Source organism: Cetorhinus maximus, chromosome 34 (genome assembly GCF_964194155.1).
Source record: "Cetorhinus maximus chromosome 34, sCetMax3.hap1.1, whole genome shotgun sequence".
Classification (NCBI taxonomy): domain Eukaryota; kingdom Metazoa; phylum Chordata; class Chondrichthyes; order Lamniformes; family Cetorhinidae; genus Cetorhinus; species Cetorhinus maximus.
Window position 1 is genome coordinate 1,525,874 of NC_135912.1, and position 12,168 is coordinate 1,538,041.

The 12,168-nt window shown below is 47.4% G+C and overlaps 1 protein-coding gene across 1 annotated transcript in view; it reads right to left on the reverse strand.

Annotated features, from left to right (window-relative positions):
* Nucleotides 1-12,168, reverse strand: part of LOC144671740 (arf-GAP with coiled-coil, ANK repeat and PH domain-containing protein 2-like) — an 82,871-nt gene that overhangs the window by 57,341 nt on the left and 13,362 nt on the right. Inside the window, exons 2-3 of the mRNA XM_078533750.1 lie at nucleotides 6,421-6,478; nucleotides 1,544-1,663 (exon numbers count right to left, since the gene is read on the reverse strand). Of these exons, the coding sequence (XP_078389876.1) occupies nucleotides 1,544-1,663; nucleotides 6,421-6,478 (178 nt within the window). The remainder of the gene's footprint in view (nucleotides 1-1,543; nucleotides 1,664-6,420; nucleotides 6,479-12,168) is intronic.

Here is a 12,168-nt window from a genome sequence, read left to right on the forward strand (position 1 = left end):
CACACACACACACACCCCGACACACACACACACACACACACACCCCGACACACACACACACCCCGACACACACACACACCCCGACACACACACACACACACACACACCCCGACACACACACACACACACACCCCGACAAACACACACACACACCCCGACACACACACACCCCGACACACACACACCCCGACACACACACACACACCCCGACACACACACACACACCCCGACACACACACACCCCGACACACACACACACACACACACACACACATCCCGACACACACACACACACACCCCGACACACACACACACCCCGACACACACACACACCCCGACACACACACACACCCCGACACACACACACCCCGACACACACACACCCCGACACACACACACACCCCGACACACACACACACCCCGACACACACACACACCCCGACACACACACACCCCGACACACACACACACACCCCGACACACACACACACCCCGACACACCCCGACACACACACACACGCCCACCCCGACACACGCACACCCCGACACACGCACACCCCGACACACGCACACCCCGACACACCCCGACACACCCCGACACACACACACACCCCGACACACACCCCGACACACACACACACACACACACACCCCGACACACACACACACACACACACACCCCGACACACACACACACACACACCCCGACACACACACACACACACCCCGACACACACACACACACCCCGACACACACACACACACCCCGACACACACACACACACCCCGACACACACACACACCCCGACACACACACACACCCCGACACACACGACACACACACCCACACCCTGACACACACACAAAACACGCGCACACCTCGACACACACACATAGATATGCACACACACACCCTGACACACACACACAGACACACCCCGAAACATACACACACGACACACACCCCCCAACACACACACACATACCCTGACACACACACAGACACGCACACACCTACACACACAGACATGCATGCACACACCCCGACACTCATCCTGACACACACACAGACACGCACACACACATAAACTCATGCAGAGACAGACACTCTCACAAACACACACAGACCGACACTCACACAGACACAGACACATTCACAAAGATGGACACTCACGCACATTCAGGGAAAGAGAGAGACACACACAAACACACAGAAACACACACAGATACACAGAGATAGACACAGGCACATGCAGGGACATTCAGACACACACACAGATACAGACACAGAAACACACACATAGACATTCATCACACATACAGACACACACACAGACACACATCATACCTGCAGACACACAGATACCAACATGCTCTCACACACCCACACATGGATACACACACACGGACACTCACACACACACATGCAGAGACAGAGACTCACATATACACACACACAGACAGACACAGACACACAGATACAATTTCAGAATGATGTAAGCCAGGATGATTATGAAATCGATGAGTATACACAAGTACTTACGCTCATCATTTCGTCACCCTTGCAGTTTACCGACAACTCCCGGATCCCATTGACAAACAGCCTGGCGCTGGTGCTGTACGTTCGACCGGCTTCCAGCATGGCATTGCATAACTTCACCAGCTGCAAGAAGAGAGCGCCAAGCACCAATCAGATCACACGGGAATGTTTTACAGCAGTTCCTCAGGGTAGTGTCCTCGGCCCAACCATCTTCAGCTGCTTCATCAATGACCTTCCTTCCATCATAAGGTCTGAAGTGGGGATATTCGCTGATGTTTGCACAATGTTCAGCACCATTCGCAACTCCTCAGATACTGAAGCAGTCCATGTCCAAATGCAGCAAGACCTGGACAATATCCAGGCTTGGGCTGACAAGTGGCAAGTAACATTTGTGCCACACAAGTGTCAGGCAATGACCATCTCCAACAAGAGAGAATCTAACCATCACCCCTTGACATTCAATGGCATTACCATCACTGAATCCCCCACTCTCGACATCCTGGGGGTTACCATTGACCAGAAACTGAACTGGACTAGCCATATAAATACTGTGGCTACAAGAGCAGGTCAGAGACTGGGAATCCTGCAATGAGTAACTCACCTCCTGACTCCCCAAAGCCTGTCCACCATCTACAAGGCATAAGTCAGGAGTGTGATGGAATACTCCCCACTTGCCTAGATGATGCAGCTCCCACAACACTCAAGAAGCTGGACACCATCCAGGACAAAGCAGCCCCGCTTGATTGGCACCCCATCCACAAACATTCACTCCCTCCACCACCGACGCACAGTAGCAGCAGTGTGTGTACCATCTACAAGATGCACTGCAGGAACTCACCAAGGCTCCTTAGACAGCACCTTCCAAACCAATGACCACTACCATCTAGAAGGACAAGGGCAGCAGACACATAGGGAACACCACCACCTGGAAGTTCCCCTCCAAGCCACCCACCATCCTGACTTGGAAATATATCGGCCGTTCCTTCACTGTCGCTGGGTCAAAATCCTGGAACCCCCTCCCTAACAGTACAGTGGGTGTACCTACACCACAGGGACTGCAGCGGTTCAAGAAGGCAGCTCACCACCACCTTCTCAAAGGGCAATTAGTGATGGGCAATAAATGCTGGGCCCAGCCAGCAATGCCCACATCCTATAAAATGAATTTTAAAAAAAGTTGTCAAGGTCTAGGTATTTCCGATTGGGAATGCCTGGGAAATCTTTGGTGGTAAGTCAGCATTTCGCAAGCACATGAAGGTCTGGGAGGTGATAGGGCTGTTGGGGGGAGTATTGTGTTTGAATCTTGGCTGACTGTACCTCCCTCCTCCAACCCAATTGGGAGCTCAAGCCTAGGTTAGTTGTAAATGTAGGTATAGGATAGTGATTCACTGTTAAAACTTTTACCTACATGTTAGCACTGATTCAGCAATGGCTTTGGGCAGAGCAGGCCCTATTAACCATCCATGGGAATCCACTCACATATGGTGTGTTTATTCTGTGTTAGTTTTGGCCCCTAGAACATCCTGATTTTAACCATTCCACCATTGACTGCTGTGTTTTCAGTTTTCAAGACCTTCAGCTCTGGAATTCCCGCCCCCTAAACCTCTCTCTGTCACTCTGCCCCTTTAAGAGGCTGTTTAAAACTTCCCTCTTTGCCTGAGCTGTCTGTAGTCTCTCCTTGCGTAGCTCAGTGACAAATTCTGCTTGAAGCGCACTGCCACTTTACAGGCGACACATAAATGCAATGTGTTGGGACTGTCGAGGGGGGAAACCTGGTGTAAATAGGCTTGCGTTATGAATGTGTGGGGAAGGGAGAAGAGGAAAGCCATAATTGATTTACACAATTCCTCACTGGTGAATAAGCAAAATGTATTATCCAGACAAGCCGGAGGCAGTTGGGGTGTGTGATGTTGTTAGGAGTGTGTTGCTGTAATAACATTATAAATAAATGTACAAAGGCACAGACACCAGAGCTCTTTGTGCAGGGGAGGTAGGGTGTGGTTTGGTCTAGATTTGCAGAGCCTGGGATTAACTAGATGATATCTGATCTCCTGAAGAAGTCCCTGGCATCTGAGTAATTATTTTTCATAACAAAAACAGAATTATCTGGAAAAACTCAGCAGGTCTGGCAGCATCGGCGGAGAAGAAAAGAGTTGACGTTTCGAGTCCTCATGACCCTTCAGCAGAACTGAATTATTTTTCATGTTTCTTACACACAATGTGTAAGCCTTGATTTAGCAAAGAAGGGTGTTGCTATAATTGACGTTGACAGGGCCCTCAACCGTGTCCGGCCCATCTCCCGCGCATCCGCCCTCACGCCTCCTCCTCCCTCCCAGAAACATGATAGGGTCCCCCTTGTCCTCACTTATCACCCCACCAGCCTCCGCATTCAAAGGATCATCCTCCGCCATTTCCGCCAACTCCAGCATGATGCCACCACCAAACACATCTTCCCTTCACCCCCCCGGCGGCATTCCGTAGGGATCGTTCCCTCCGGGACACCCTGGTCCACTCCTCCATCACCCCCTACTCCTCAACCCCCACCTATGGCACCTCCCCATGCCCACGCAGAAGATGCAACACCTGCCCCTTCACTTCCTCTCTCCTCACCGTCCAAGGGCCCAAACACTCCTTTCAAGTGAAGCAGCATTTCACTTGCATTTCCCCTAACTTAGTCTACTGCATTCGTTGCTCCCAATGCGGTCTCCTCTACATTGGAGAGACCAAATGCAAACTGGGCGACCGCTTTGCAGAACACCTGCGGTCTGTCTGCAAGAAAGACCCAAACCTCCCTGTCGCTTGCCATTTTAACACTTGCCCACATGTCTGTCCTTGGCTTGCTGCATTGTTCCAGTGAAGCCCAACGCAAACTGGAGGAACAGCACCTCATCTTCCGACTCGGCACTTTACAGCCTTCCGGGCTGAATATTGAATTCAACAACTTTAGATCTTAAACTCCCTCCCCCCATCCCCACCCCGTTTCTTCCCCCTCCCTTTTGTTTTTTTCAATAATTTATATAGATTTTTCTTTTCCCACCTATTTCCATTATTTTTAAATCTACAACTAATACCTTGTCAGTCTTTCCACCCCACCCCCACTAGAGCTGTACCTTGAGTGTCCTGCCATCCATTTTTAATTAGCACTTTTCTTAGATAATATCACCACCTTCAACATCTCTTTGATCCTTTTGTCTGTGACATCTTTTGATTATCTGCTCCTATCACTGCTTGCTTGTCCCTACAACCACTCCACCCTCAACTTCCCTCCCCCCGCCCCCCACCTTAAACCAGCTTATATTTCACCCCTCTCCTAACTACACTCAGTTCTGTTGAAGGGTCATGTGGACTCGAAACGTCGACTCTTTTCTTCTCCGCCGATGCTGCCAGACCTGCTGAGTTTTTCCAGGTAATTCTGTTTTTGTTTTGGATTTCCAGCATCCGCAGTAGTTTTTTGTTTTTATAACTGTTGCTATAATTGACCTTGTGAATTGCTTCAGGATGCGTTATTAGTTGAAGGTGCTATATAAATACAAATTGTTTTTGTTATGACAGTATCCTATCACACCCCCACAGAAAGGGATATATGGCAATATCTCATTTAAACCGGGCAGGATTTCCCCTATCGCTCTCTCGGAATAGGTCAATGTGCTTGAGGCCGTGGTGGGGTTGGAATAAAGGGCCTTCCTCTGCGGAGTCTGCACTTCTACTCTCCCGCCAGGCAGAATGTTCAACACAGAAACAGAAAATGCCGGAAAAGCTCAGCAGGTCGGACAGCATCTGTGGAGAGAAAGGCAGAGTTAACGTTTCGAGTCCGTGTGACTTTTCTTCAGAGCTAAAGAGAAGTAGAAATGTGATGAATGTTGTCTCGTCTACATTGGAGAAACCCAATGCAGACTGGGTGACCGCTTTGTGGAACACCTTCGGTCTGTCCGCAAGCGTGACCCAGACCTCCCTGTCGCTTGCCATTTTAACACTCCACCCTGCTCTCATGCCCACATGTCCGTCCTTGGCCTGCTGCATTGTTCCAGTGAAGCTCAATGCAAACTGGAGGAACAGCACCTCATCTTCCGACTAGGCACTTTACAGCCTTCCGGACTGAATATTGAGTTCAACAATTTTAGATCATGAACTCTCTTCTCCATCCCCACCCCCTTTCTTACCCCATTTTTTCAATATTTATTTTTGTTGTTTATTTTTTATTCACTTATTTTTATTGATTTTCATTTTTATTCATTCATTGTTTTATCTGAACCTTTTATCCTTTTTTCAATCTTTTTTCCCACCACCATCCCCTCCACCCCACCCCCACTAGGGCTATCTGTCACTTGTTCATGTTGTTCTTTCCAGAGTGCTTACCCTTGTCCTGCTATTATCACATTCTGTTTTCTTATCTTAACGCCACCATCAGCACCTCCTTTAGCCAGTATCACAATCATTAACATCCCTTTGTCCTTTTGTCCATGACACCTCTGGCAATCTCTCCTTTGCCTCCACCTATCACTGGCCATCTATCCAGCTTCACCCACTCCACCCCCCCCCTTAAACAGTATAAATTTCATCACATTTCTACTTCTCTTTAACTATGAAGAAGAGCCATATGGACTTGAAACGTCAACTCTGTTTCTCTCTCCACAGTTGCTGTTGGACCTGCTGAACTTTTCCAGCATTTTCTGTTTTTGTTTCAGGTTTCCAGCATCTGCGGTATTTTGCTTTCACCTTAGGCAGAACGTTCACTCGCTCTCCGGTTCTGAGGGGAGGTTCTGGCTCCCAGTCAGGGTCAGCGTTGGAGGGAGGTTGGATTCACAGGCAAATGGAAGGCATCCCCAATGCCCCTGCCCAATTGCCCCCTTCACCCCTCACCAATCATGGCGTGCGACACTCACCTTCTCAAGTTTGACTTCAAGCTCTGTGACCTCGGTCTCTACCCCTTCAATCGAAGCTCTGGAAGAGAGACAGACTTGGTTAAATGTTGAATAGGATGATTCTTCTGGAATATAAACCCTGTTCTCCATCCTGCACCACATGTTGTGTCATCTCTCAGGAAAGTGCATAGAATCATGAAGGCGTACAGCGCAGAAGGAGAGTATTCATCCCACCGTGTCTGTGTGGGTCTTTGCTCCAGCAAAGCTGAACAAACAGTGTCCCCCAAAGGTATCCCCATAACCAATGTAACTTCTACTAAGGAGGGATAAGCACAGACTGACACATTTCACACTAGTGCTGGGCAACTCAGGGGAGTATTCTCCTCCTCTGCACTCTTGCCATCCAGGCTCCACAGAAGGAAATGTTAAGAAAAATCTTCTTAATTATTTCTCCAGCAGCCCCCAGGCATCCGTTTAACACGAATGTTGAGCTGAATAGCTAGGGCATTGTTGTCCATTTTACTTTCCTAAGTTCTAGTCTCAGCCCTGTAAAACCAGCTTCTGTCTGATCTGTTAAGCCGATTTCCATCATACTTATTCCCTATCATTTTAAAACATAATAAATTATGATCACTATTGATCATTGCTCCACCTTGTCTTTCTAGCCACTTCACAGCAGTGCTCTGGAACAGGCACAGGTTCCTTTTCCTTCAAATTGAATAGGGTGCTGATCTCAGGGATGCCTACACACAATGGTGATCAATACGTCGGCAGATTTGGTGCAGGAGCTCACACCCAGAAACTGATTCACCTGTTTTATGTGAAAACAAAATGGGCAAAACCCATACCAGTTTCTACCCCCACTTGTATGTCCAAACTTGCTGAATGTGGCTCACCTCAAGTGCTAAGGTGCCAGCGTATGAACTGAATTTGACATCTTGCTCTACAAAGGGAGGGGGAGGAATTTCTGGACCGTGTTGTTCAGAATGTAGGCACACACCCCGGGGGTAAACACATGTTCAGTACAAAGAGGCTGTGACTGCCAGGGAACTGGGTAGCAGTGATTCAGGAGGAGTTGACAGGAGGTGCCACAGTCACCGGAGTTCCTGTAGCATGTACAGGACTCCTTTCTCACCCAATTTGTAAAAAAACCAAAAAAGGAAGATTGTTATTGGATCTGGGAATGGAGAATGAACCAGAGCAGATAAGAGAAGGAGGGGAACATCTAGTCAATAGTGAACATAATATATTATGCTTTAAAATGATAGGGAAGGACACAACTATGATGGAAGTCGGCTTAACAGATTGGACAGAAGCTGGTTTTACAGGGCTGAGAATAGAACTTGGGAAAATAAAATGTACAACAATATTGGAAAACACTGATGTAGAACAACAGTTGGAAAGATTTAAAACATTGTTCAACAAAGCGCAGGAAAAATATATTCCACTAAAAGGAATGTGCAAACTAAATACTAGTGGAACTCCACGGATGTATTAAGATAAAAGGTGGTGGTGATGTAGTGTTATTGTTACTGGACTAGTAATCCAGAGGCCCAGGGTAATGCTCTGGGGACCTGGGTTCAAATCCCATCTTGGCAGATGGTGAAATTTGAATTCAATTAAAAAAAAAATCAGGAATTAATAGTCTAATGGGGACCTTGAAACTATTGTTGTAAAAACCCATTTGGTTCACTAATCTCCTTCAGGGAAGGAAATCTGCTGTCCTTACCTGGTCTGGCCTACATGCAACTCCAGAGGTGATTCTGAAATGACCTAGCAAGGTCAGTTCAAGGCAGTTGGGGATGGGCAACAAATGCTGGCCTTGCCAGAGATGCCCACATTCCACAAAAGAATTAAAAAAAAATAAACTTGCAGAATAGGCAAATAATTGGCAACTGAATTTAAACACAGATAAAAGTGTGGTTGTACGTTTTAGCTGGGAGGTTACAGAAGATGCAAGTCTAAATGGGGTAGAGAAACGAAAGAATCTCAGAGTGCAAATACATCATTCACTAACTGTTACACCGCAGGTTAGCTAAACCATAAAAAATGGCTAGCCAAATACTAGACTTTATTTATGGAGGGATAGAATTGAAAAGTAGGGAGGTTATACTAAACCTCTATCAGGCCTTGGTTTAACCACACCGAGTACTACATGCAGTTCTGGTCACCATATTATGAAAAGGATATAGAGGCACCGGAGGAGGTGCAGACAAGGATGATGTCAGAAACGTGTGGGTGTACAGATCAGGAAAGGATTGACAGGCTGGGTCTCTTTTCTTCAAAACAGAAGGGTGAGTGGTGATCTGATTGAGGCCTTTAACACGACAAAAGGTTCTGATTGATCCAGGATCCAGGCAGCATGTTTCCTCTTGTGGGGAAGGGTAGAACCAGAGGTCATCAATGTGAGAGACTCACTAATGAATCCAATCGGGAATTCAGGAGAAACGTCTTCGCCCAGGGAGTGGTGAGAATGTGGAACTCGCTGCCGCAGGGAGTGGGTTTATTAGTGGGGCAGGGAGGATGGGCATAAAGGCCTAGGAAGCTGAAGTGAATAATATAGGATTCACTTAAGGGGAAAAACATTTGAGGGAGAAAGGAGTGGAGGTTGGTAGATTTAGATGAGGAAAGGTTGGAGGAGGCTCAAGCAGAGGATAAAGACCAGCATGGGTTCTGTTTCTGCGCTCTGTATCCTATGTGATCCAACATAGTTTTAAGTATTCAGACAGTTTTCCCTTGGATGATGCCACCTCTACTCCAACCACGTTCCTGCTCCAGCAACCCCTCTGCGTAAAATCATTCCCGCTGGAGCTTCAGCTTATTACAGCCTCAGAAAATGGCATCAGTTAGCCCCATGGTTGATCTTAGCTGATCAACCTCCTCCCTTGCTTCCTGTAGAAAACGAGGACAAGGCCCAGCCTGTGGGAATTGGATTCCCGAATCTTGGCTCGTGTTGGAAACAAAAGTGTCGCCAAGTCTTGACGGGTGGAAACTGATTGATGTTTCGTGATATTTGTATCCCTGGGGTAGCTCAGTTTCTGTGCAGACACATTTATTTAATTTATTTTGGCATCTTGAGCGCCCTTTTCCAAGACTTTCTCCTGGTGTTGATGTTTCCTTTTGTGATTAACAAAGGGTTGAGGCTGTGTTCCCACAGGTGCTGCACTATTTCACTAAGGGCAAGGTTATCAGGTGCTAGCAAAAGCAGGCATGACATAACTTGTGATTTGATGAGTCTAAGTTCTGTATGGCCTGTTTCCAAGTGCTTAAATCACTAAGGGCGCAGTGCGAACTTAATTTAACTTAATTTAATTCCCATTTCACCTATTTTTGAAGAGGTACAATCATCAAACATTGAATAAACAAAAATGGCCTCCCAGGCCTGAGGTGTGCAAGGGGTCAAAGGGTGATTTCTAGCCTATCAGAAACTCTCTCACATTTTTACCTCTAATGGAAGGCAGAGCCAGTCATGATCTTGAGCCAATTACTCAATGGATTAAGGTGGTTTCCATGGCTGCTGACAAATTTGTTTCTTAGGGGGCTCTTTACCGGCTGCTTTTAAAGGCCCCTTTTGGAGAATGAGTAGAAAGTTATCTGTTCCCTGGGCTGACTTCTGAGTTCCAACGCTTGTGGTTGTCACCACTTCCTATGTGCTTTTATCGTTCGCTGCCATCAATCAACCAAGCATTGCTAGTTTCCTCTTCTCACAGCCGTTGCCTAGCGATGCATCATGATATTGTACGTGAAGGCCTCACAGTATACGTTAGACTGACTGCATTGGCTTGTTGTTTTTAAATGTGGTGATGCTCCGATGTAGGTCCTTTGAGCTGCACTGCTACCTCGGTTGGAGAGGTCGGAATCGACAGATATGTAAACAGCTCTCGCCAGTGGGCATTTTCTGTCCTGGGACCACTCAGGTAGCCCCTCCCAGTGCCTCTCAGTTCTGCTTTTAATACACAGAATCCCAACAAGTGAATCTTGAAAGGGAACTTCAAATATTATATTAATTGTGGTCGTTTCTCAGATTGAAGATGAGGAACATGCTTCAAACAACATAGAGGAAGCTTATTAATGTATCGAACCCCGTGCTGTAGCTGCCCTGGGAGTGTTTGATGGGGACAGTGTAGGGGGAGCTTTACTCTGTATCTAACCCCGTGCTGTACCTGTCCTGGGAGTGTTTGATGGAGACAGTGTAGAGGGAGCTTTACTCTGTATCTAACCCCGTGCTGTACCTGTCCTGGGAGTGTTTGATGGGGACAGTGTAGAGGGAGCTTTACTCTGTATCTAACCCCGTGCTGTACCTGTCCTGGGAGTGTTTGATGGGGACGGTGTAGAGGGAGCTTTACTCTGTATCTAACCCCGTGCTGTACCTGTCCTGGGAGTGTTTGATGGGGACAGTGTAGAGGGAGCTTTACTCTGTATCTAACCCCGTGCTGTACCTGCCCTGGGAGTGTTTGATGGGGACAGTGTAGAGGGAGCTTTACTCTGTATCTAACCCCGTGCTGTACCTGTCCTGGGAGTGTTTGATGGGGACGCTGTAGAGGGAGCTTTACTCTGTATCTAACCCCGTGCTGTACCTGTCCTGGGAGTGTTTGATGGGGACAGTGTAGAGGGAGCTTTACTCTGTATCTAACCCCGTGCTGTACCTGCCCTGGGAGTGTTTGATGGGGACAGTGTAGAGGGAGCTTTACTCTGTATCTAACCCCGTGCTGTACCTGTCCTGGGAGTGTTTGATGGGGACAGTGTAGAGGGAGCTTTACTCTGTATCTAACCCCGTGCTGTACCTGTCCTGGGAGTGTTTGATGGGGACAGTGTAGAGGGAGCTTTACTCTGTATCTAACCCCGTGCTGTACCTGTCCTGGGAGTGTTTGATGGGGACAGTGTAGAGGGAGCTTTACTCTGTATCTAACCCCGTGCTGTACCTGTCCTGGGAGTGTTTGATGGGGACAGTGTAGAGGGAGCTTTACTCTGTATCTAACCCCGTGCTGTACCTGTCCTGGGAGTGTTTGATGGGGACAGTGTAGGGGGAGCTTTACTCTGTATCTAATTCCTTTTTATTCCTATGATGGGAGTAATCGTGATGTTGAGACCAGAGATAAAAATAGAAACATACGAAATAGGAGCAGGAATAGGCCATTCAGCCCCTCGAGTCATGTTTGGCCATTCGATCCCATCATAGCTGATTTGATTGTAGCCTTAACTCCACTTTCCTGTCTACACCCAATAAACCTCGATTTCCTCATCGATCAAAAATCTGTCTAACTCTGCCTTGAAGATATTCATTGACTGAGGCTGCACTGCGCGCTGGGGTAGAGCATTCCAAAGATGAACAACTCTCTGGGAGTAGAAATTCCGCATCTCAGTCTTAAATGGGAGGCCCAAAACCATGTCTCCTATTTCTTGAATCCCCCACGAGGGGCATCATCTGCTCACACCTACCCTGTCAAGCCCCCTTAGGATTGTAATAAGATTATTTAATCAGGTCATCTCTCATTCCTCTAAACTCCAATGAGTACAGGCCCAACCTGCTCAACCTCTCCTCATAAAACAATCCCTTTATTCCAGGAATCTCTGAACTGCCTCCAATGCAAGTAAATCCCTCCTTAAATCTCACCAATGCCCGGTACAGTTGTAGCAAGACTTCCCTACTTTTATATTCCCCTGCCAACTTTGCAATAAAGGCCAATATTTCATTTGCCTTCCTAATTACTTCTTGTTAAACTTTGTTGACACCTGAATCCCTCTGTAATGCAGCATTCTGCAGTCTCT